General features: G+C 42.5%; 2 protein-coding genes across 4 annotated transcripts in view; one reads left to right on the top strand and one right to left on the bottom strand.

The window, feature by feature from the left end:
• Window positions 1-24,405, bottom strand: part of LOC308474444 (proto-oncogene Mas-like) — a 61,428-nt gene extending 37,023 nt beyond the window's left edge. The window contains exons 1-2 of one of the 3 annotated variants that reach the window (XR_013984728.1): window positions 23,796-24,405; window positions 19,212-19,225 (exon numbers count right to left, since the gene is read on the bottom strand). The gene's annotated coding sequence lies outside the window, so the exon portion shown is untranslated. Of the gene's footprint in view, window positions 1-19,211; window positions 19,226-20,384; window positions 21,101-23,795 lie in introns of those variants that run through there. The other 2 variants (XR_013984729.1, XM_081000721.1) reach the window with 2 other exon arrangements.
• The window catches only part of IGF2R (insulin like growth factor 2 receptor), a 76,234-nt gene that overhangs the window by 22,923 nt on the left and 27,377 nt on the right, over window positions 1-25,934 (top strand). Inside the window, exons 9-30 of the mRNA XM_081000651.1 lie at window positions 1,359-1,533; window positions 2,051-2,154; window positions 3,160-3,321; window positions 5,423-5,563; window positions 5,734-5,880; window positions 6,523-6,660; window positions 7,807-7,948; window positions 9,608-9,785; window positions 10,364-10,479; window positions 11,208-11,361; window positions 12,008-12,184; window positions 12,747-12,848; window positions 13,969-14,070; window positions 14,201-14,366; window positions 15,266-15,436; window positions 16,508-16,651; window positions 17,732-17,910; window positions 19,649-19,736; window positions 20,160-20,378; window positions 21,438-21,571; window positions 22,744-22,841; window positions 23,302-23,438. Coding sequence (XP_080856777.1) covers window positions 1,359-1,533; window positions 2,051-2,154; window positions 3,160-3,321; window positions 5,423-5,563; window positions 5,734-5,880; window positions 6,523-6,660; window positions 7,807-7,948; window positions 9,608-9,785; window positions 10,364-10,479; window positions 11,208-11,361; window positions 12,008-12,184; window positions 12,747-12,848; window positions 13,969-14,070; window positions 14,201-14,366; window positions 15,266-15,436; window positions 16,508-16,651; window positions 17,732-17,910; window positions 19,649-19,736; window positions 20,160-20,378; window positions 21,438-21,571; window positions 22,744-22,841; window positions 23,302-23,438 — 3,174 coding nt within the window. The remainder of the gene's footprint in view (window positions 1-1,358; window positions 1,534-2,050; window positions 2,155-3,159; window positions 3,322-5,422; window positions 5,564-5,733; window positions 5,881-6,522; window positions 6,661-7,806; window positions 7,949-9,607; window positions 9,786-10,363; window positions 10,480-11,207; window positions 11,362-12,007; window positions 12,185-12,746; window positions 12,849-13,968; window positions 14,071-14,200; window positions 14,367-15,265; window positions 15,437-16,507; window positions 16,652-17,731; window positions 17,911-19,648; window positions 19,737-20,159; window positions 20,379-21,437; window positions 21,572-22,743; window positions 22,842-23,301; window positions 23,439-25,934) is intronic.

The following is a 25,934-nucleotide window of genomic DNA, read 5'->3' on the forward strand; positions in this document are numbered from 1 at the left end:
ATAGCCTCCCCAACCCAGGGACCACGTGCTCTTCTCCCATGGCTCCCTGCTTGCTCCTCCCATAGTAGCAGCATCACCAGCTTTCTACAGCCCAGGTGTAGCTGGTAGTAGTAGGCCCAGGGAGTTGCTGTGGTAATAGATCCTTGGGAACAGGCTGTAAGGAGGCCAGGGTAGAGAGATGGAATTCTGCAAGGCACCTTTAGAAAATAGTATCCACCAACCTATGGGGTGCTGTTTTGCAAGCTGCTTTCCTGACGGGAAGAGCCTTGCAAAGGAGCACCTGCATCCCAGAGGATTGAGAATGTGCTGGGGAATCAGTAGCCTTCCCACCCCCTTCTCTACCCCTGGTTACGCTGGGTGGCCTGGGACTGTTTCAGCCTGACTTCACTTGTCCCAAGCCCAGATTCCCCTGAATCGACCCGATGTGGCTGAATCCAGGACACAGCTGTAGTTTGTATAAATAGTTTGCTGCATGGGAAAAGTTAAACGTGGTTTGCCAAATTTTCAGGGCGCAACGACACATTTGGAAATCAAGCCAACATTTTGGTCACCCTACAAATGCCCTTTTCCACAGAAGAAAATTGCTCACGCTTACCCCCCCCCCCCCGCCCCTGGCTGCCCGCAGCAAAACTCAGACCTAAAAAACAACCCTCCCCCAAAATTTACAACTACCACAACAAAAACAAATAAGAATAAAAGTGGTTAAAAATAAATTTGAAGAGTCAGGGCCTTGGTGGGCACCAAGTATAGCTTTCTGAGAGTGTTGTGGTGCCCACGCACTCCATGTTGGGGACCCCAGAGCTAAACTGTTGAAGAGAAAACTAGGTTGTAAGTCCCTAATACCCAGCTTCTTAGCTCATGGTGGCTGGAGACTGTTTCTTCCCCCTCCACCCAGAGGTGATGCAGTTTTGGGTGGACTGTACCAACATGCCTGCATTAAGATTGCAAAACCTCAGAATTGGATACTGCTCACCAGATGTTGAAACCATGATTAGTGAGCTGTTGGCAGAGCCTCTGTCTAAATCTGACGGTGATGAAGAAGAGAGCTGTAGATTGTGTTGGCATCTGTAGTTGCAATCCTTAACTTGTATAAACCAAATGTGTGGTTTGTGTCACATTGTGGTTGAAAGTTTTTTGGCGTTTTTGCATGGGTTTCTGAAGCAGCCAATGGAAAGAGCTGAACAGCGATGCAGCTGTGAGTTTGTGGGGCATGAGGTGACAACACAAGCAGCTCACTAACAGGGCTGTAAACTGATTACACAAGTTCTGTGGCTGTAAATGTGTATTTCTCTCTGTATAGCCACCTAAATACTTTTACCAAATATGTGCTTCAATCATCACGACCCTCCTTTCTTTAGCGTATGTCACACCTTACGTTGCTAAAGACAGAGAAGAGTATTCCTACTATCTGAATGTATGTGGCAAAGCAGCTGGAGGTTACTGCAGTGATGCCAATGCTTCGGCGTGCCAGGTCAAACATGCAGCTGTTCCTCAGCAGAAAGTGGCAGGAAGGTTTACCCACCAAATACTCAGGTGAGTGCTTAATTAGAAAACAGTCTTTGAGGGTTAGTATTTGTTAGGAACTAAAGCACCTGTATGCAGTGTTGGTTCTTGGCAATTCTAGATTCATAGAATCTTAGAGTTGGAAGAGACCCTGAGGATCATCTAGTCCAACCCTCTGCCATACAGCAATATGCACCTGTTCAGGGCTAGAACCCGCAACCTTGGTGTTATCGCCACTACACTCTAATCAACTAATTCAGAGTTTGTTGTGGAGGACAATCCGGTTGGACTCAGGTTCTACTGTCTAGTTTCTGCTCTTAGTTTTGGAAGAGAAGGCCTTAACAAGACAAAGATCTTTTAGACAGATGTAGAGCTAAAATGGATAACATTCCAAATTAGAAATCTGTTTGCCTCTTTTGAGTTGTGATATCCATCTAATGAACCTTTTTCTGGTTTCCATTGAGTGTGGGCCACTGGTGAGCTCTTTTTCTTCCTTAAATTAGATGAGCTATATTTGAACATTCACCCTTTTGGCTTTTGAAATCAGGTATGCTGATGGAGACCTCATTCTGACATACCCAGGAGGAGATCCTTGCAGCTCTGGATTTGAGCGAATGACTGTCATAAACTTTGAATGCAATCATACGGCAGGTAATGAACATGCTAGTTATCTATGGATCGCTTTGAGCAATATTCTGTGTCCTCCAATAATACTTGCAGCTGCCCCACCACAGCCCACTACCGCTTGAATGCTAACAGCTCCTTTTGTTCTGAAGTCTAAAAGTTATGCAAGCATTTAAGAAATGTGGGTAGGGAAGAGGATTTCTAATTAATGGAGGATTGGTATATAACTGGGTATTTGTTATGAGAGCAATAGAACGTTCATGTTCAGAGGTAGCATGTTCCTCAGAGTTCAGATATTGGGAGCAAAGCAGCAGATATTTTGCTTTTTTACTCTGCTCGTGAGGTTCTTAGGTGTGCTGTTCTCAGTGGCTAACCAGGTGCCTATGGGAAGCTTGCAGGTAAGACTAGAGTACAATATGCTCTCTCCACGCATGATTTCCCAGCATTTGGTATTCAGACATACTGACAAGAGAGGCTCTTTGAATTATCCAACACCATTCTTGCATTCTTACCCATCAGATGTTATAGTGCACAACCCTTAATTCTTCAGAGAATCTTAAAAATCCATAGATGGTTCTGTACCCAGTACTTTAATGTACACCCTAAGCTTGAGAAGTAAAACTTTTCAAGCTAGAATTACATACTCCCACATTAACCTGCCCAGTATTAGAGCATATCTGCCAACGTTTCCCGTTTTTTAAAGGGAAATTCCCTTATTCCGAATAGGATTCCTCGCAAGAAAAGGGAAAAGTTGACAGCTATGCCTCTGGGTGCCCTCACTCTTTGTGGTGAGACAGTTAGCCAACAGGTTAGTGATGCATCTCCCCACATCAACTAATCCAGCACTAAATTGGGTGTGCCTGGGTTTTTAATAGTTTTTGGACTGGCTTTCAGCTGCTCCGGGTAAAGTGCCAGTGCTGTTGTTTTAATCATAAGTTATAAGGCACTATGAGAATATTTTAATGCTATAATTTGTGTAATTTATATTTTCCTTATCCTAATCTTCCTATATCTTTAATGAACTTCTCAAAGACAATGATGGCAAAGGAAGCCCAGTGTTTACAGGAGAAACAGACTGCTCATACTTCTTCACCTGGGAGACCAAATACGCATGTGTAGCAAAAGAAGATCTTCCTTGTATGGTTACAGACAAAAGGAAACGCTATGACTTGACACGATTGATTCGTCATTCTGGTATGGCAATTAAAAAATAATAATTAAGATATGCACTACATTTTTAAACTTTTGTTCATTTTGCCTTATCTCAGATGTCCAGTAATGTTTTAAATCTGAAAACAGTAAATATAGGGCTGTTTTAAGTGCTATCTTAAATGGCTTATACTCCTTCCAGGTGGTGACTGTGGGTGGTGGGAATTCTCTTTTTTCTCCTCCATTCCTGAACCCGCCCACCCCAGTTTGCTTAGCAAAGTCCCCCAACTCCCCAGAACAGATTTGGGGTACATGCATTGCTGGGGAGAGGGAGGGGAAGTCTATACCACTGGCAGGGTAATACCGTAGGATGTTAACCTGTTCGGTCACAGATTGGAGGCTGGTGACTTTCCAAATCAAAAGGAATTTAGAGTTGGAGTTCAGAATTGTGGTATATCAGCAGAAAATGGCTTTGTATGTTCTGGCTGTTGGAACACAGCGAATGTGTTCTTAAGCTATCAGGCAACTAGCAGAGATCCTGGAGCTAGAGCACTTATACAATATGCTCCTTGGCAGATTTGTCCTGCCATGAGGTAAACTAACCATATTTTGGGATTGTTGCAATTTTTGACTAAACTTCAAGAATCAGTGTGCATTACTGTAGTAAAAGTCTCGGTTATATCAGTTCCTAGGTTTTTCTGTGGAATTTTTCACTACAACTCCATTTAAACACGCTCTTGGCCAGTGATATTGCCTGTCTTTGCAGGCACCAAAATGGGCTCAGAAGCACTGCAAACCCCCTAACCAGCTTACAAGGAACACTAATGCTTCTTGGACCTTTTTTTCCTGGGTGACTTTCATCCGCTCAGTTATAAGCACATGATTTTTACTTACGCTTTAATGGTTTTACAATACCCTGTGTTTAATTTTTGTAGCATTTTATATAAAGCCCAGTTTCAGTAGCTCTATAAATTGTATTAATTCCATTGGCAGTGTTGTGGTGTTTATAGCATTCGTTAGTTGCTTTATACAAAGAGATAAAATTGATTAAAAGCCAAATATAAAACGGGTTACTATTCAAAATTCCTAAAATGCTCATCCAACAATGCAATGAGGAGGACTAGTTCTACCCCACCCCACTAAAAGATGAGCATCACACCAGAGGCTAAATTAACCACCGAAAGACTGAGAAAATAAAAATGACTTAGCTTGGCCCCAGAAACTGTCAAGTTGCCTGGTGTGCTTCCCTGCGGAGAGCCTTCCACAAACAGAATATGGGTTGGACACCATCAGTCAGCATTCCTGATACCAGGTCAAAAGGTCTGTCAGATTTTCACTGTCAGTCTTGCCTGGATTCCTTTTCCAGTTGTCCTGCTTGCAGCTAGTGTTAGCAAGTTACTGCAAAAACTAAATCTTCTTGGTGGGTTTTAACATGAGTATAAGTCATACATGATATAAATCTCTTTAATCTACTATGTTCAAAGAACTAACTGCAAACAAAGACTAACCCATAATTGTTCAAAATGTAAGTGTAATGGGGCCTAAACTAGATATTAGGTTTTTTAGTTTGTGACTTGCAAGTACACCAGGCTTAACCCCCCCCCCCAAAAAAAAACAACCTGCCCCATTGCAAGCATGGAGAAAGGAGAACTTTTCAACAGGACTGTAGTGTGTGTGTGTGTGTGTGTGTGTGTGTGTGTGTGGAGTGGGAGGGGCTTAACCCTTTCTTTCCCAGTCAAAGTTCTGATGAAAATTAGAATGCAGCAGCTGGCCTTTAGGAAAAAAGACCTGCATCGGTGCCAATGGCAACCTTCCCTTAAGGCTAATCGCTGTGTGTGTGTGTGTGTGTGTGTGTGTAGAGAGATTTTAATTGGGATTGCATTCTGGGAACCCTTCCTCCCTGCATGCTTCAGCCCCCTGATGAAAATGCAGGAGGCTGTGCTTGCTACGAAGTAAATAAATTAAAAACCCAATGTGGTTTCTAACTCTATATATTAGAAGTAATATGTGGTTTGACCTGCAGTTGAGTTTCTACATGGCCATTCATTTGTTGGACAGGGGATGGGGAACGATCTGTAATTTTAACACTACACATAATATGGTTTTTAGAGGAATGTTCATCTAAAATGCAATTTCTTAATTTTAGAGTTAGAGCAGAATTGGGAAGCTGTAGACGGTAACCCTGTGGAAACAGAAAAGAAACGTTTTTTCATAAACGTCTGTCACCAAGTACTTCAGAAAGGAGGGGCAGTGAACTGTTCAGAAGAGGCATCTGTTTGCTCAGTTGGTGAGTAATATCCTTGTATGAGCTCCCCACGTTAAAAGAACCACATTCAACAGTTGAATACAATGCTGTATGTGCTATTTATAAAATAGTAATTCCTTCAAAGGACATACATTGGGTTGCTCACTAAAACAAGTATCTGTATTTCTTGTTTGGTGTGTGGCTCTTTTTAGGTGAAGACAATAGCACAAAAAACCTAGGGACGTTTATGTCTGCTCCCACAAAAGTTGGAGAGAATATCCAGCTTTACTATTCGGGTGGCGATGAGTGTCGACCAAAAAAGACAATTGAAACAAAGATACTCCTCATATGCAAGCCAGGTGAGTACTCTGGCTTTTATTAAAGCCAAGGTCTGGGGATGCAGTCTCAAGCTGCAAACCTTCATGAAGGCAGTGGTGGTAAGGTCCATAAGTCAGGGACAGGCTACATTTTTCAGCCTGAGGGTCACATTTCTTGCTGGGCAACATTTGGAGGCAGCATGCCAGTGGTGAATGGGGCCAGAGGCAAAAGTGGCCAAAACAATAAATGTAAAATTGACCTTTGTATGGTAGGCTAGTTTCTACACACACACACACTCACCACACTCTGTCTTCCTGTTCAGACACACATTCCAGCAGGGCAAAAACACTGAAGGAGGGTATGGGGGAAGACCAGTGAGGGATGTGGGGCTGCGGAGTGGTTAGGGGGAAGAGTCTCAAGGGGCAGGAGGAGGACCTGGAGGGGTACATTTAGCCTTCTGGCCTGAGGCTCCCTGTGCCTGCTATACATGCAGATCTCCCATGGTACCTGCACCTTTTTTAAAATTAGGGAGGGGGTGTAAGGACATGCAAAAATGGCTCTTCTGAGGTAATGCACTTGGCTTGCTTCAGTAACTAATCTGTGTATCTGATAAAGTACTGGTCTCTTGAAAAATGAAGTGTGTATTTGGTGGTTCAGTTTAATAATTATCTATATCTTCCCAGGTGACCTGGAAAGTGCTCCTGTTTTGATTAGTTCTGGGTACGACGGGTGCCTGTATGAGTTCGAATGGCACACTGCTGCTGCCTGTGTCCTGTCTCAAACAAAAGGTGACCATTGCAGAGTCTCTGACTCTCAAGCAGGTGAGTAACCTGTTGAAAATGGTAAAGTGGCAACCGGGGCATGGGATTTCGGTCTGTGTCACAATTTCCAGCTTCTAGTTCAACCCCCTCTTTTCATCTATCATCACTTGTCTCAAAGCAGTAGGAATGGAGCTGTTTCCATCTCTTAAAAAAACAAAACAAATCTGAATCCTACAACTTCGGAATTCATTGCCTGTCGTGCTCTGCCAGAGGCCTTCTGGAAAGACTTTAATACTGACTTTTCTCTACTGGCTTTCGCCAGAAGATTTGGTGTGTTTTTTTCATACAAAAAACTTAGTCTGTTTTTGTTACTGGCCTAGATTTATATTTTGTGATGGGCTGCCTCTATTGCTGGTCTCCCAGAATCTTATTCATGAGTATTTTTGTTCTGTTTCTGTGTTTTTATTGTAAGCTGCCTTGAAAGAGTTAAGTCAAATGTAGCATATAGTTTAAGTAAAACAATCAAATGCTGTTGTATCCTGTGTATTAAACATAATTTATCCTTTAAAAAAGAGTACATTTTGTTTCCTAGAAGAGAAGGTATATGACAAGTTGCTGGTGCATATCCAGTGACAGAATCTTGAAAATGCAACATTACATTGGTATTTTCTTTTCTTTTTTTAAAATTCTTTTTATTAATTTTCATAAGCAAACAGAAAAACAAAACAACCGTACATAAAAAAAGAGAAAAAAAGAAAACAAAAACAAAAGCAAGAACAAACAACAGAAAACCTAAACGGACCAAAAAAGAAACACACGAATTGACTTCCCTCCATCTCGGTTTTGGATTATATAAGATTGTAATTCCATTCTGCAGTTTTCATTTTATATCATCTATGCATCGCAAGAATTATGTTAAACCTACTGTGATTTTTAGATTTCTAGAATTTGTATTTTCTTAAATCCAACTACACTAGTGCAATGAAAATTGAAAACCTGGTGTTTTGTGTCCTTAAGCATGCATACTGCCACAAGTGTAGTGGGGGGTGGGGGGTGTATACTTTGTGAAACTGGAGTGTTAGAATCATTTATGGGCAACTGTTTTAAGGTAGCACATGGAGTCTATTAAATCATGTTTGCCCATCTTACCTCTCAATCTTTAAAACTTTTGTGCTGAACAAATGATTTTCATTCATTTCTGTTTAGGGTTCTCTTTTGACTTATCACCTTTGATGCATCACACTTACACAGCAAACACAAATGACTATACTTTCTACATCAGTATTTGTGGCAACGTGTCAAACCAGTTGTGTGCGTCACAGTCTGCGGCATGTCAAGTGAAGAAAAAGTAAGTGTTGTTTATGCCTTCTCCTGCTCTATGTGTGTACTGAGGAAAACAGTTGGCGCTGTGGTCTAAACCACTGAGCCTCTTGGGCTTGCTGATCAGAAGGTCAGCAGTCTGAATCCCCGCAACGGGGTGAGCACCCATTGCTCTGTCCCAGCTCCTGCCAACCTAGCAGTTCAAAAGCACACCAGTGCAAGTAGATAAATAGGTACCGCTGTGGCTGGAAGATAAACAATGTTTCCATGTACTCTGGTGTTCTGTTGCGCCAGAAGCAGTTTAGTCATGCTGGCCACAGGACCCGGAAAGCTGTCTGTGGACAAACGCTGGCTCCCTTAGCCTGAAAGCGAGATGAGCGCCGCACCCCATAGTCGCCTTTGACTGGACTTAACCATCCAGGGGTCCTTTACCTTTACTTAGGAACCCATGCAATAGTGACTAAATTACTGGAACCTGCCCTGGAACCTTAGGGTGAAGGACCAGTAATTAATAATAATAATAATAATAATAATAATAATAATAATAATAAACTGGAACCTGCCCTGGAACCTTAGGGTGAAGGACCAGTAAATAATAATAATAATAATAATAATAATAATAATAATAATTAATAATAATAATAGTAATTAAGTTGCACACTTTGTTGAATACAGTGAGAGTAACTTCTGAGTACTTATGCCCAAGATTGCACTGCGTTGCTGCAATCCCTCGCCGTTATTGAGTTAGTCCCATTAAATTCAATGGAACTTACTTATGAAAAAATGTTCTTAGGAGCCTTCTAACTGCTAAGGTTCTGCTAGCTTGATGTGGCCTTAAACAGAGTCACATAAGAGGAAGACTGTTGAAAGGAAAGGAAAATATGGAAGTCATCTGGGGTCCAAATGACTTATTTGAGGGCTTGTGCCAATGGGAAGTTTGACTTCTTAATTGGTTTAGCCCCACTTCTGACCTGTCAAAACTGCTTTTTAGCTCACCTGTGTATCAAAATTCTTGTGCCTTGAAGCTTTGGATGGGGATGCTTCTGTTCAAGGAATGCAAGTATAAAAGCTTTATTGGGCACACAGATTTACTTGATTCGCATTCTGGAACCCGGGTTATCATATTTTAAGTTTGATCAACTGGAGTATAGCTATAGATAATAGTTTACCTTAGAATGTGCATAAGTTAGCACTTCCCTTCAAACGTATAATCTCAATGGTATGCACATCATCTGGGTACTATTTGTATAGACGATAGCATGCCTATCAGTTGTAAATAAGAAATCATGTCTTAAGTTGTACCTGTGTCAGCCAGAACGGATTTAGCCTGTTGTTGATTTTTGCTGGTGGGTTTTATGTTAGGTGGGAAATGGTTCCAAGAACCCAGTCCAATGAACTGCTGTTGCATAGCCAATTGGAGTCTCCAGTACCGTCATGAAGAATGTAGGCAATGGTCCAGTATGCAAACAATAAATTGGCTTTGAGTAGAGAGCACTGGTGCAAATAGCAGCAAGGCATTCCTGCCTTCATACAGTGGGCAAAAGAAGAGTTGTAAGGTTGGACTGTCAGACACTGCATGTATCCTTTAGGGCATTATATTAGCTTTTGCAGTGCAAACTCATTAGTACTTGGGTATTTGCATCCCTAAAAGAAACCTATATGAAGTTCTGTTAATGTATATTTTTAGTGGTAAGGACACATGGAATCTGGGGTTGCTCAGTTCTGAGCTCTCCTATTATGATGGAATGATTCAGTTGAACTATCGAAATGGCACACCGTACAACAACGAGAAGCATATGCAACGGTCTACCCATATTACCTTCCTGTGTGATCGTGGTGCAGGCGCAGGTTCACCTGAATATCAAGTGAGTGCCAGTTGTGGATAATTCTTGTGCATCACATCCTTAGTTAAGTCCCCAATAGTTTAACATAATGAGAAGTTAAACCCTCCTAAGGGGAGGGGGAATGCCAGTTCAGAGGTATGACACACTGCTTTTTTAGATCTTCCTTTATGGGATGCTAAGTAGCAGCAAGAGGCTTGCTTAATAGCTACAGATAGTTCTTGGAGACTTCCATAATAGATTTTAGCCTTATGGGTACTTGCACAGCTCTGCATTAAAAGTTTTCCAGTAAAGCAGTCATTTCAGTGGTCTTGTGCAGAGGGCTTGCATCCCTGCAGTGAGAAGGAGCTCTATACACAGGGGCAGGTATGGAAAGTGTGTGTTAGAGAACGTTGCCAGCTGATGTTGTACATTTGGATATATCAGCATAGATTTGAGTGGACTTTCTGACAGTAAAAGTTAAGCTTCCATGTGTGACAGCAGAATCATAACCACTTTGAAATTAAAAATGGCAGCTTCAGCTTAAAAAGGAGCTGTATTGTTACTCACCTTTTGCAGTTTTAACTTCTTTGTTTTGTGTATATATGATTATGGTAATCTAGGCAGAAGACAACTTCACTTACAACTTCAGGTGGTATACTCAATATGCCTGCCCAGAAATACCCACAGAATGTGTTGTCACAGATCCTCAAACCATGAAGCAATATGATCTTTCACGGTAAGCAAAACAAAATTTGGAGAATGTAAAATCTGGGTGGAAATGCTTAGCTGGCAGGTTCTTCCAGAGCCAGTGTGGTGTAGTGGTTAAGAGCGGTAGTCTCGTAATCTGGGGAACCGGGTTTGAGTCTCCGCTCCTCCACATGCAGCTGCTGGGTGACCTTGGGCCAGTCACACTTCTTTGAATTCTCTCAGCCCCACTCACCTCACAGAGTGTTTGTTGTGGGGGAGGAAGGGAAAGGAGAATGTTAGCCGCTTTGAGACTCCTTAAAGGGAGTGAAAGGCGGGATATCAAATCCAAACTCTTCTTCTTCTCTTCTTCCTGACCAAAGCACAAAATTTACATTTCATACTTAACATTGTCACTGATAGATCACGTATAGATCAGCAATGCTGCTGCTGTGTTGCAAAATTTTCGAACAAATGGATCATAAAGAAGGAAAGAGGGTGTGGACATATTACTCACAAAGATTGTCTACTTGTAGTTATTGTTATAAAGTAATTGGTATTCCTGAATGTGTGTGTGTGTGTCTGTGTGTGTGTATTCTTGCTTTCCTCATTTTGTGTTCTAAAACTGATCAGTATAATTCAGTTAATTTTTAGCATGCTGGTTGCAATGAGATGAATGAATGAAGAAATTCTGCGTTATTGTTAATAACTTGTTAAAAATAAGTTAAAATACAAATTGGTGTATCCAAACTCAATATTTTTGTTTTGCACATTTTCCAGTTTATCATTGTCTGCAGACAGGGATAATTGGCAGGCAGTGGACAATTCTGAGCAGGGTCCACGCAAAATATACTACATAAACGTCTGCCGACCTTTGAACCCCATCTCAGGCTGTGACAGGCGGGCATCTGTCTGTGAAATGACATACAGCAAGGTGAGCATTGTATCAGCAGAATTCCTGTTCACTCTTTTATTTGGCCTGCCTTCTGCTCTTCCCTTTTGTATCTAATTTATTCCTGCAGGCAAATCTCCAAGTGTTTAATTAACTTGAGCGCCTCCTAAACTTTAAAAGATTGACTTAGGATGCAGTCGAAGTCCCCATCTGCTGTGCTGGTGAGGGAGGATTGAAGGGGGCAAAGGTCTCCCCTCACCCAGTCCAGGACAGCACAGGGCTCCTGGTTCTGACTGCATAAGTGCAGCTGGGTTGAATTGTAGCCTATTGTCTTCCCCACCTGCACATAGCCCATAAACAGGATTGAGCAGGGAGATCCTGAGCCTGCCCTACAGCCTTCACTTGACAGCATTGGATCTGAGTCACGCCCAATTGCTGTTTCAGTTCCAGGTTTGGGGTAGAAAGGAGCAGGCTTTTGCTTCTGCCCAGACTCCACCCTAGCCAGCATGGGCTGTGGATATAATGGTGGCCATACCGCTCCACCACTCCTGCCACTGCCTAGTTAGATTTTGGATTTCTCTTGTCAGTCCAGCAGGTGCTCTTCATAGCATGACTGCATATGTTCCCGAATTCATCATATACCGTAATTATTTTGCTTCAGAATGATGTTCTTTTTTTCTAATTTCAGAGTGGTTCGCTTGAGGTTTCCATCAGTAATGTGGGGATTGCCAAACAAGAACCTGTGGTTGAAGGCCCTGGCAAAATCCTCCTAAATTATACCGGTGGCTCTTTGTGCATCACGGCGGAGGGTAAGAGTGAGCCTTTCACAAGCCTTGTCCATCTCGTCTGCTCCAAGGCCACTCTCGTAAGTTTCCAGCTAGCTTGCTTCTCCTCTCAGTGTGGGGTCATAATGTTATCTGATTAGACCACCAATATGTAAGAGCACAGAGCATTTGTGGATAAATACCCAAGTCTCCCTTGAATATCCTTTGTTATGAAATGCAGAATGATCTTATTAGTGCCCAATTGCTTAGCCGTTTCAAAATGGCGTAAAAGCTACTCATCTATGCTGGCAATTGAAGCATGATTTTAAAGGCTGTCCAGTGCAACTGATAAAGAGTCGGTTTCATCCCCCCCCCCCCCCGAGAAATTGCTATCCTTGTTTTAGGCAGTGACTTGCTGATTACCACTTTTTTCTTGGTGTATGTTGGATGGGGGAAAGGATAAATTATTCTTGGGGAAATTTTTAATGCTTTGCAATAAAATGATCACATTTGCTTTACAAGCAAAGAACCTGAAATCCTACCCTCCCAAATTACTGGACCAAAAATTTGCAGCACACTTGGAATATATCCCTATGGTGCTCTTGAAGCCAGGCTGCTTGTATGCATTCCTTGCCATAACTTTCTGACAACTTGTATTTTCAGAGTAGTAGCCCAAGATTCATTGAGATGAAAGAATGTGTTGCAGTTTTCCTGTGGGAAACGGAAGCTGCTTGTCCAGTCACAACTGCAGCAGGGGATGCTCAGGTGAGTGGCAGAAAACACATGTGGACATTTCTGGGGTTTTTACCCATGTGCCATATGAATAGGTAAGCAGGCATCTTTACAACCCAGTGCTGCTCATGTCTGCTTGAAGCAAAGATGCATGAGCACCCCAAAGCTTAACCTAAGAACTATTGCATTCTTGTAAGCCCTTGAGTCAAGCACTTGAAAAAGCTCAAAGGTCTTTGTGAGCACCGGCTCGAGTTCTTACAAAAAAGTACCCACCTCCCTTCACCTTGCCATTACCCTCAGCCCACCAGGGAGGAGGCCTTCAACTGGGGAAAGGTGCAGCAGAGGCTGCTTGAGATCTACAATAAGCAAATTTCTGATCGACTCAAAGCCTACTTGCAAAGGGTCTTAACAGGGGCTCTCCCTTCTTCTATTTCTCACAGCATCCTTGGGAGAAATGCAGGATACTAGCTTCTAAGTGTCCCTAAAGAAATGCAGGTTTAATTGGAAGCAAAACTGTTAAACCCAGTTCTTAAGCATCGTTGGGTAGCTTTTATTTGACCTCCCATGGTTGTAGTGAGAAGTGTGAGACATAGAAAGTACAGTCGTACCTTGGTTCTCAAACGCCTTGTGAATGTTTTGGCACCCTAACGCTGCAAACCCAGAAGCGAGTGATCCAGTTTGCGAATGTTTTTTGGAAGCCGAACTTCTGACGCGGCTTCTGTGGCTTCCAGTTGAGTTCAAGAAGCTCCTGCAGCCAATCAGAAATTGTGCCTTGGTTTTTGAACATTTTCAGAAGTCAGAACGGACTTCCGGAATGGATTCCGTTCAAGAACCAAGGTACAACTGTACAATTAAATGGAAGGTTAGCTGGGTGTGACTTAACAGGGCGCTGTTTCTGATGATAGAGCTGTAAAAGGAATTGGTATATGTGGGCACCATAATCCTCCTCGAAGTAAGTTCTGATCTTTTGCTTGATACCCATTGGTCTATAAAACTTGAGAAGAGCTTAAAATTTGTCTCTGAGGAGCTGTGTCTAACCAGTATGGAAGATGGCCTTCTTGACTTGGAAATCAAAAGGGCTACATGCATTTTGATGGTTCATATCTATCATATCTTATTCTCTCCTCTTGATAAATGGTTTTGTTTTCTACAGAGCTGCACTGTAAAAGATCCCAACAGTGACTTTGTGTTTAACCTGGAACCGTTGGCTTCAGAAAAAAAATACATAGCCATGGGAATTGGGAAGTCCTACATGGTAATGTTTCTTTTCTTTTCTTTTCCAAACACAATACTTCATGTCCTTTGAGTTAATGCCTTTTGTTTTTTGCTGCAAGTTAGTAAGTCTATGGCATCTCAGATATTTTATTATATGTTGAATCTCTTAGCTAAACATTTGTGGTCCAGCAGAGGAATGTGCAGTTAACAGTAGCCTGCCAGCTGCTGACTCAATTGGTGGATGTGAAACAGAAGATCTGAAACACATTCGTTTGGTGAAACTGAACAAAACTCTTCAGCTGTCTACCGAAGGAGAACTGTCTCTTAAATACACAGGTAAAGTTGCCTTGCTACCTGTTACAAAGAGCCACTTGCTTCCACCCTCCTTGCAAGGTAGGGGCAGCTGAGAGAGGTCCTTCATGCAACACAAGCGCAGGTAGAGCTGTGGCTACTCCATTGGGTTTCCTAAATCAGGGCATGTAGATTTCCAGATGTATGATATCTTTAAGAGGGTAGAGCTAGACCTGAGTCCTCTCACTTCAAGCAATAATTTAGGCAAAGCAGGTAGACATTGGGTGAGCCTGTGTTCAAATCAGCTCTATCATCAATGCCAGGATTCTCATCGAAGATAGTTTCTTAAAGGAATCAAGATAATGGAGTAAGATCAAAAGCTGCATAAAACCAAGGGTAGCAATTTTACAGCAAATCTTTGACACAGCATATGTGTTCGCTGTCCCACCAGCATCTTCGCATTTCACACAGGGAGATGGAAGGGGCCCACTGAGGCTGAGGGAATAGGCAACATTCCCTTGGGCAATGGAGACCAAGCCGTGTCCAGGCTTCCCGTTTTAGTGATGTGTTTGCAGGAGGGCTCTGACAAGGGCAAAGCAAGCGCACCCAGTCAAATAGGACCCTTGGGCTTACTAAATTGAATACACAGCCTAAAGGCAATGCTTGACATCTTCTTTAGTCTAGGAAAATAGGTTTAGGAGGTGTTAAGTGGGAAGGTTCTCTCTTTGGTTCCTGTCAGCTGGGTTTGTCACAGAGTGAAAACACCCCTTTGTGAATTCAAGCAAAGTGCAGCGACAGCATCGGCCTTCCCGTCAAACTGGTGAATTTTCAGTAGACACAAAATTCTGAAAAAGGCAGATAGTTGGAGCTCTGACTTTTTTTTTGTCAAATAACTCATGTGGGTTTACTTTATACTTCTTGGTGTTTTTATTTCTGCTCCTTAGGAATCAATGACACTTTCACTGTGACCTTTATCTGCAATCAATCCTCCTACCCCGGACAACTCAGATTTGTGCATGAAGAGATTAACTCTGCACGTAGAATTTATAATACTTTCTTTGAGTTTCACACAGCCTTAGCCTGCCCACCTTCTCCAGTTGATTGTCAAGTTACTGGTAAGTAAATGAATGTAGGGAAATTCATTGGAAAGGTCACTCGAATCTGCTTCAGTGGTAGAGATGTCCTGCAGGTGGCATGTTTCCTTCCTTCTTCTCTTCAGCAAGTGCTATGACTTGTTTCCAACATGCTCACAGTTTCCTTTCCCCTTAGGATGCACTTTGGGTGGGTGGGAGACTGTTAAAGAACACAGAGCGTAGAGAAATCTGTATTCCCCCTGCCACATACTACTCGCCCATAGAAACCATATTTAGTATTTCCCCCACAAAAGCTGATTTTACCTTTCCCTGGCTTAAAACTGGGCTGCTTTGAAAAGCATTTGCCTTAGAACACCTGAAGTGTTTGACTACCATTAACTCACTGAAAGTTAAGGCATTCCACTCTAAATGAAATCCGTTGGCTGTTCCAGCCAAAGGTTTTGTTTTTGTGCTTAATAGCATAGTGATTGTGACATTGAGTTGTCTCAATGGTTGCTTTGCCCTAGCACAGCAAACATAAAGAGGCAACCTCTATAAAAAATGCAGTGAAACTATTTTTCTGATACAAAATGGAGTACCTGACGGGTGTTGATAGGAACCTTCCTCAGGGGCACTTGCCCAAAAGGGGGTTTCCGCCCTACTAAACCAACATCTCTCTTTAAAGAGTTGGGGGGGGGGGATCTCTTCTCAGTAAGTGCCCTTGAAGAATGTTTATGGCAACACATGTTGAGCATTCAAGTTTTCAGTATGTTTTGGAGATGTTGAGTATTCTGTTTCTCCTCTCCTTTTTTATCTGCCTTGTGTAAGCTGCCTTCTACCCTCCATTTTGGATTTTATGCTGGCAGAAGCTCTTCCACTCCCACAAGTCAAGGCATTCGGTTCTGGTCAGTCCCCTTCTCTGTGCCTCATTGTGATTTTAGCTGTTGAGCCTGTCTTTGCTTTTTACTTCTTGGTTTTTACATGATCACACAGCATTTTGCTATCTTGGCTGCCTGGCTTGGATTACTGTAATCCTTTAAACTGGAGTCAACTGAATATTGTAGACTTAGCTTAATTAAGCATTTTGTGGTTTCTGGCATTACTATTTTTCAGATTCAGCTGGTAATGAGTATGACCTGAGTGACTTAAGCAGAGCAAGTGAGCCTTGGATTGCCCTGGATACATCAAAAGATGCAAAAGGAAGAACTTTCTTTCTAAGTGTTTGCAAGCGCCTTCCCCCCATACCAGGGTGCCCTGGTAAGCATTAGACTTGGTTTATGGGAACTGAGGGGCTGTCAGTGCAACAGGCTATATCCCACCACCTCAATTCCCCTTCTTCTTCTCTGACTTCCTCACTCCTGGCAGTCTCTGTCTGCTTCACCTCTTTGGATAGTTTTTCTTGATACTGCGCAGCAGAGCTGTCATAGCCCCTCTGGGTAGCTTCGGTGATACACTTGAATGCTTAGAGAAGCTTGACATTCAAATTATTCAGACATCCACGAGCCAACTCTAATAAAGGCAGTCCTTGCACTTTAACTTGCCACTGAGAGAGGGTTGGTGAAATCCAGGTGAACAGTTTCTGAGCCTTTTGATAGATGGGGAGATAGTCACTGCTACGTGTAGGGTGCTGTGGCATGTTATGGGGAAGCACGCTGGTGTGCAGGATGCATGCAATTTATCTTATTTTCCTGCTCGTGTTGGGTTTAACTTTGAATTTATATTTTGCTAGGGAAGAACAGTTGGAAATGACCTTTAGTTTCAGGAATCTTATGTGAAAATGCCAAGCTGGTGAGCTTTATGGCCAGGACAAGCACCCTTAAGCTGTTAACAAAAAGGCAGAGATAGAGCTTTTACGGCAACTTATTTTTACTGAAAAGAAATTGATTACAAAGTAATGGTTTTTAATAACTTTGAGGGAAAATATTCCCATTTCAGTAGCTCATTGACTTACACCGGGTTATATCCAGAGTTGACCTTCTTTGAGTAGTACCTGCTTCCATTCACAGAAGGGACTTTGATCCAGTAGAGACTCCCACTCCAGTGATTGTGCCTGAAGTACAGAGTTCCTGAACTCTTTGAAACTGTTTTTCAGGGGCTTTAGGGGGAAAGAATCAGTTGCAGAGTCCCTTCTACTGATCTTCATGGGAGCATCCCATGGGGGGAGCTCCACTCACAGGATCCCCAAGTGCAATTGGTGGTCAGCCCAGGCACTGCTGGCTTCAGTACTCTTAAAATGAAAACTGCTATGAATTACTTCTGCCCTTCTTTTAAAAGAGATCAATGCAAGTTTTTAGTGGAGTTTAAAAGCACATCTTTAAGTGTTCCTTTTGGCTGCAGGTGGTATAATTGGATCTTGTGTGAAATACGCGGACAAAGGTCAGAGTCTTGGCATGATTCACATGCGTCCTCAGGCTGCCGCTGATGGGTCCCTTAGTATCGTGTACTCAAGTGGGGACACGTGCAAAGGTAACAGGCAGTACTCAACGCGGATCATCTTCCAGTGTGATCAAAGTATGGTAAGTTTTTTGGGTCTGTCTATTGATGCCGAATAGTCTGGATGTAAAAAAACTTGACTTCCTTTAGCAACCTTGCAAGCTTATTGAAGGGCTTGCCTGCATAGCTGCAGTTCCCCCTTCCCATTGTGCCTGTGCAGCTCTGGAGCTGTGTTTACATGCACTGCCAGGGTCCTTCCCCCACTTCCAGCCTGAAAGGACCAGTAGCTCTTCAAGTGAGTGAGTGAGTACCACATGCAGAGCTGCCACATAGCTGCATCCTTTGCTGCCCAGATGGTCATTTTGAAGAGATTGCTGCTCATCCTGACAAACAAGGTGTGGCATAGGGACCCTTGTAACTTGCCACTAACATTTGATCATACAGTTGTACCTCGGGTTAAGAACTTAATTCTTCCTGGAGGTCTGTTCTAAACCTGAAACTGTTCTTAACCTGAAGCACCACTTTAGCTAATGGGGCCTCCTGCTGCCACCATGCCACTGGAGCACGATTTCTGTTCTCATCCTGAAGCAAAGTTCTTAACCTGAAGCACTGTTTCTGGGTTAGCGGAGTCTGTAAGCTGAAGCATATGTAACCTGAGGTACCACTGTGTTCTCTTCTTTCTTTTCCCCCATCTGGAGAGAATTCAAATGCTTAGAACTAGCAACATTATTTTGTTATGCGATAGGAAGCAGCTGAGCTCTCCAGAGTAGCTAAGCAAGCTTGCTTCTATTTGCAAAGCATATAGCAGCTTATTTACATAGTGGACTTCAAGGACCCTCATAATATTGACATGGAATGTACATTTACTTGAGAAGCACACCTCAGTATTGCGAATGAGTTGCAGTATTCATTCTTGTGCTCCAGTTTCCTGAGCAAGCAACAACTCTCTCATTTTTTGTGACGTTCTGAACTTTCAAATTGTTATGGTGAATTAACATAGTCCCAGGTAGACCCCTCTGAAAGCTGTAAGTATGTGGGACACATGTACATGTGGTGGCATCATCTGGCTCCTCATATTCCAGCTAAGGCAGCCTTTCACTCCCCCAACTGCTACCTGCTCAAGAACCATCTTGCTCTGAGAAGAAGACAGATTTTGCTTTCAAAAGGGATTCTTCTCTCTCATGGCTTATGTCTGCTGTTCTACAATCTAGTGGTAATTTCTCCTTAAAACATTTCTGTGTAATCCGCTTTGTGTGGTACAACTGAAAAGATTGCATCAATATTGCAGTGCCTTGTGCCAAGTTCAAAAGTCTGCTGTTTCCACATGGAAGCAAGTACTTTCATTTCGTGCCAGCCACCTTGGTATTTTTTCTTAAAATGAAAGGTGGCATATAAATTCTTGTAACAATTAACAACAGCAACAACAACAGCAACAACAACAACAGGTTACAACTTTCTACATGGAAATCCCTCTGTGTAGGCAAACAATATGTGATGCTTGAAGTGTGGGCCATGTTGAGTTCTTGCCTAAAGTTGTGCCAGCAGCTTGAAAAAGACCCTTCAGTGGCACTTCAGGCTTAATTATGCAATATACTTTTGTCCAGGCTGATTTTCTGCATAACAGGTATATAAAATAACCCTGAACAGATCAGTGAATAGCAAGTATCTAAGATTCACATGTTTTCTCACCACAAGGAATTTGGATCAGTTTGAGTCCTGGTTACATAACTTAATGGTGGGTGAATTTTATGTACTGAATTTATATAAGGAGATAAACAGAACTTCATGTCTAAAGCTGACAACAAACTCCTTTTTACTTAGGGATCACCAGTGTTTCAACATGAAGACGACTGTGAGTTTGTGTTTCTTTGGAGAACAGTAGCAGCTTGTCCTGTGCACAGGGTTGAGGGTAAGTATTTGTAGTTAAATAAAATTATTTAACTAATGTGTCTAAAACTCTTGGCAAAAAAGTAGTACATAATTGGAATGCAAGAAGAAATAAGACAATTCAGATGGCCTTAAATTATCTATCTACTGAGATTCCAGATACATGGCACAGCTGATCTTACCTTGCAAAGCATTTTGAGTAGAAAATAAGAAAATCATATGTAGCTTTTGTTATGGAATGATTCTGCAAAAGTTTGCAAATGGACTCCTTTCTCTTACAAAAAAACTTTCCGAAAATAACTGCAACGTTCTGAAATGAACAGACGCACAAATTCATATGCAGAAAATGTTATCTCTGGTCCACCTTTGGACCAAGGCGTTGACCTGGGAATAAGGCTTTGTGTGCATGTGAGTAACATTCCCCTGGGTTTGGTGTTCTTTTAAGGTGAGAACTGTCAAGTAAAAGATCCAAGGTATGGTCATATGTATGATCTGACACCGCTTCGTGGGAAGGATGTGAAAGTGAGCACTGAGGAATATGACTACTACTTCAGAGTCTGTGATGGATTAACAGCGGGGAAGTGCACAGAACCAGGAACAACTGCAGATGTTGTGTCGGCATGTCAAATTAAGAAACGAGACCCCAGCTTTAAAAAAATAGCAGGTAAGATGTCATTCTGGGATGTAGCGGCTTGGATTTACCAGGGGAAGTTTGCCTGGCTTCAGAGGGGAGGATGCATGAAGCATCAAGGTGCACTTCCAGAGCAAATGTCCACCTTAAATAGTTTTATTTTAAAATCCACACATTTGTCTAGTATTTCTATCTAGTGGAAGGAATACCTCTTGACGCTCCTGAGATTTCCAGCTAAGTCATCATGTAGCTGTGATGGCTGTTGTAGGCTATTCCCACAGCTAACATTCACCTGTCTTCCGTGGTTAGTATTAGCATTTAACCTTGAAGTACACAGTTGAGAACTAGTAAAATAACCTAGAACCCAGTTGAGTTTGGAGATGGCACCTCCCTCCACATACTTCCACCACAATTTCTGATCAGATGCACCACTGTGGGGTTATGTGCTCAGATTCTGTGTATGAACACATGCACACTCAGGTGCTAGACATGCACATGTATGCATACTGTAACTAAACACACAGAGTGGGGTGTAAATAAAGTACATGTGTACGTACGCCTTTATTTTTATATGAATACATTTTATTATATAATGTGTTTTGACTTCTATTTATGTTCTTGTTGGGCAGGCTGAAAACAAGTTAGGTATTGTGTATGCGCAAAGTGTTGAGTCATGTTGCCTGTAGAGCCCTTCTGGAGATGTCATTGCATTTCTGTAGTGTATTGAGTGGAAACTGGGTTGGATAGTGGGAACACTGGGAAGAAGAGATGGGAAAGGGCCAAGATCATGTCCCAGGTCATGCTCAGGTCAGCATACCCCCCCCCTCCCCAATTTCAACAAATCTGCAATCTTAACATCAGTGGGGGTGGAATTGCTATTAAAAAAACAACTAGATACTGAAATGGGATGAGTCTAAGCTTTTCTTTTTAGAGCTGTCATTCCCTAGTGTGCTTTGCAAGCTGACTGTTGACAAAATAAGGCAGCATTGGGGGACCCACTGGGCCAAATTAACTTTAGTCTATATGGCTAATGTTTACAGTACAAAACTCCTGTGCCTTCAGTTAGTATACTCTTTATAATTCACTGTTCAGGTTTGAAAACTACAAAGCTGACATACGAAAATGGATTAATCAAAATTAACTACACCAACGGGGAGACATGCCACAAGATATATCAGCGGTCAACAGCCATATTGTTCTATTGTGATCCTGAAAGTAATTCGCAGGTAAGCAGACTTGGGTGTTAATATCAGATGTGATTGTCAAAACCTCTTATGTTACTCTTCCTTCAAAGCCATAAGCTCTAAGCACACATAGCTGTAACCTCATAGAGCCTGGGGGGGCAGACATCAGACTTGCAGGATCTGCATGGGCTATTTTATTTATTTATAATTAACTGGAATCTAGAGATCCACCTTCCAGAGCCTGGTGAAAAAGAATAGTCTGAATAAAAATAGTCTGAACCTAGGAATTTTACTTTGCATGCCAGACTGGAGTGGAGACACAATACTTCTATGCACAAAAAAACCCCACTCTTTATCTCCTCCCTGCCCCGACCCTGGCAAGCTTTCTTCATTTCAGCTGTATAATTTACCGGAGGAAAAGGGGTCATTTTTGTGCTGGTATTTTTAAACAACTGGGAATCAGGAACTTACTGATCTACTGCGAATCATTGAGACATCTCCCAGATTTACGTTCTGCCCCTGCTGGCTATATGTGCAGTTGGAGATCAGGGTTGCACAGGCGTGCCCAGCCCCTGAGCCCACCTGATGGGCCCTACATGAACACTACATCCACCATGTAGCTTTGTGCATAGAGCTTGATATCTGCAAGTTCATTCCATAATTGCCATTGCCCTTCCCTCTCCACTGACTTTATGTGGCACCAATCATAATTGCACAGGTAGGCCCTCATTCTGCTCTCATTCAGCTTATTTATATGCAGCATGTGAACCAGGTAAGTAGGGTGGGCCAAAAGTACTGAAAAACCAAATATCGTTAGGACAGCTAAATATGTTAGTAACAAAATTAGTTTGTTTTTAAAAAAGAAAAGGTAAAAACGGCTGAGCAAATAAATAAAGTGTGAAAGCAGCACATGCCAAGGCGATGAGCTTGAATCCATTATTTATGTTAGCCAAAATACTTCAAATTCACCCTTCTGATTAAAATCCATTTGGTCTTGTTTTAAATTTTTGTATGAATAGGACCACAGTTCATTTCCCCAGTGTAAGATGTAGATGGTGCACTGGAGCAGAAGCTCCTTTTTGCAGATGGTTACTGTTTTGCATAATCCGTAGTCCAGACCTCGGATGGAGTAGGGTTGTCTGCTTTCAGCCCTACTGGTATTGTCGGCTTCTGTATGTAACGGGTTGTGGGGGGGTTTACCTTTCTTTTCTCAGCCAGTGTTTCTGAAGGAAATGGAGGATTGCACCTATTTGTTTGAGTGGCACACTCCTCTTGCCTGCCCACCTTCCAGGTCTATCGAGTGCTCCTATAAGTAAGTTGACTTCACCTGGCTGTCAAAACAATAAATTTATTTCCTCCCCATCCCTTCTTTAGGGCTTCCTGTCCCGTCTGTGTTAAATGGCGATGCCTAGGCCATTAAAGCAGCTATTCAGTGTGATTTATTTGGAGGGTGGGGGAGAACGCTTGTTCCCTAGCCATCAGCAGAAACAACTAAGAAGTGGGTGGTGGTGAGATGGTGGGTGTCAAAAGACCATCTTGTTGTACAGATTCTCAGATATGGAACCCCTAGATACTTGAGAAGCTTTTGTGCGGCTAGAGTAGTTAACAGAAGAATGGCAGTCGTTCTGCTAGATAAGCTATGTGGCAGGACAGGAAAGTTTGCTTGGATTTTGATGGCACTTTTTGGCACTCCTTACACTGTTGATGTGCTTCTCCGCAGGATGTCTTCTGTTAACTTTTTTTGCTGTAAAACGTCCTTTGTTCTGTTGCAGAGACAGTACCGGCAACTCATATGATCTCTCCTCTCTGACACGGCATAAGGAGAACTGGGAAGCCATTTCAATGACTAACTCTACTCAAAAATACTACATCAACGTCTGTAAATCTTTGGTGCCACATCGAGGAGCGGGTAAGAGCTGGAGAGACAGCGCAGCTGCGTGTGCAGGAGTGGGGCCAAGTAGAGGGATTGAACTGCACAGGGGCAGGGAGGGAAAGAAGGGAGACCACAGCAATGTTGGGGACCACTTCACCATAGCAAGGCATTTACGCAAACCCATGTGCTGTCAGAAGTGCGTGGCCTTGACTGCCTGCTGGGTAAATGTTAGAAGGCAGAAAGCCACACCCACTGACAATCAAGTTCTTCCCATTGCTGCTACCCAAATGTGTGTGTGTGTGTGTGTGTGTGGCAGTAGTGTTGGATCCTGTAGCAGTGTGACTGGAGCCCCAAGATCCCTTAGGGAGAGGGGGAAGACCTATCTCCACTTACCTCACAGCTAAGCATCCTGTCTGTTGCCTCAACACCAGGTGAAAAGCATAGCAAAATTTGATGTTGCTTACAAGATAAGCTGTATATTGGGAACTGGAGTGTTATGAAGAAGGCAATCCACTGTGCACCCGCTCCGTCTTGTTTCTCATATTGGGCTTCTCCATGTAGAGAGGGCAGGTGAATGCTGTCTTCACTCTTTTATGGTTGCAGCTGTGTTATGAAACCTGCTGTGTCCTATTTAAGGCTAAGTGAAAGCTGTAAACACCCTGTAATCTGATTCTTCTCCTAGCATTCTCTGTTTGTGCAACAGTGTACCAGTTCTGCCTCATTGTCTTAAAAATTACCCTGGAGCAAGGGAGGAATGACCTACATAGCTTCCTTGAAACTGAGAACATTGGTGTCCAAAGAGTTGGATGTGGGAAAAGAGATTAAAAAGCACTATTGTAACCCACTGTGAATCTGAACATAGGTTTTTTACATGGTAAAAGAGTAGTAAATGGAACAGCTCCTACCTGTGATTGTGAACACACTGTCCTTGATTCCTGTTGCTCTTTGCAATGTTTTTTCCTAACCCTGGTATTTATTTTTGTATAGTCGTGGAATGTGTTCTATCTTGGGAATAACAGCAAACTAAGACATACTTGGGAATACAGTGGTGCCTCGCAAGACGAAATTAATTCGTTCCGCAAGTCTTGTCGTCTTGCGATTTTTTTCGTCTTGCGAAGCACGGTGTCGGGAAAGTTTTGGAAAAGCTTCAAAAATCACCAAAGTCTTTAAAAACCTCAAAAAAGGCTACCACACCGCGTTCTATGAGTTGCTCCTTGAAGTCAAGTCGCAACTGTATTAACGGTGTTAAGAAAAAGGAAACAAACTTGCAAGACGTTTCCGTCTTGCGAAGCAAGCCCATAGGGAAAATCATCTTGCGAAGCAACTCAAAAAACAAAAAACCCTTTCGTCTAGCGAGTTTTTTGTCTTGCGAGGCATTCGTCTTGCGAGGTACCACTGTAGATCCATTTATTTCAATAGGTCTGCTCTGAATATGACTCGTGTTGCGTTAGGTTCATGTTTCGTCTTTTTGGCTTGGAACACGACAAACCCGGAAGTGTATACTTCTGGGTTCGCCATGCATGCATGCACAGAAGCATTCTGCGCACTTTGCACATGCGCAGAAGCGGCACTCTACTTGCGGACTTTTCAGGGTGCGAACGGCACCCTGGAACGGATCAAGTCCGTAACTAGAGGTACCACTGTAACGTTGTATACCTCTCTGTTTAATTGAAGGTTAATATGATAAGGTATTTTTCCCTGGCACACCCCAAACATCTTACTATTAAGATGGCAGGTAATAACCTAAATACGCTAAATTTTATTACTAGACTTGCTGATTCTGAGTATATATAGAAATGACACATAGAGCTAATTATATGTGTTGTTTCTTTGCCCAGGAACTATGCCATCTCAATTTTATGTGGGGAGGTATTTGTCTAAAGTTGACCCAGTGTGCCAAATCCTTGCTGGCACACCAGCAAGTTTGTTGTTGTTGTTGTTAACTAAATTTCTATAATGCCCTTCATCCGAGGATCACAGGGTGGTTTACAATATAAAAACACAAAAATACATAACATAGTAACACCCCCACACCCCCTTTTAAAGGCCGTAGATAGTTTAATTAGCCAAAAGCCTGGGAGAAGAGGAATGTTTTTGCCTGGTGCCCAAAGATATGTAATGAGGGTGCCAGATGAACTTTCCTGGGGAGAGTTTTCACAAACGGGGAGCCATCACAGAAAAGGCTTGTTATCATGTTGTTACCCTCCAGACCTCTCATGGAGGAGGCACACAAAGAAGAGCCTCCGATGGTGATCTCAGGGTGGTTCATTTTGGGAGAAGTGGTCCTTGAGTTATTGTGGTCCTGAAAAAGAATGTCGAAATAATTTCTGAAAAATAATATAGACTTTGCCCATTCAGAAGCCCCAACTTTTCCCTGAATTAAGTTGAAGTGGTGTAGCCACCTCAGAAGCGTGTGCTTGAATTGACTCTAAAAGTTTTTTGGTAGCGTTTCTTGAATATGTTATTTGTGCCAAAACACCACCACCACCAAGAGAATGTGGGGTAGGCTATCAGGCAATGCTAAACCCTTTA

The sequence above is a fragment of the Podarcis pityusensis genome (genome assembly GCF_964106645.2).
Source record: "Podarcis pityusensis genome assembly, chromosome: 3".
In the NCBI taxonomy this organism is placed as follows: Eukaryota; Metazoa; Chordata; class Lepidosauria; order Squamata; family Lacertidae; genus Podarcis; species Podarcis pityusensis.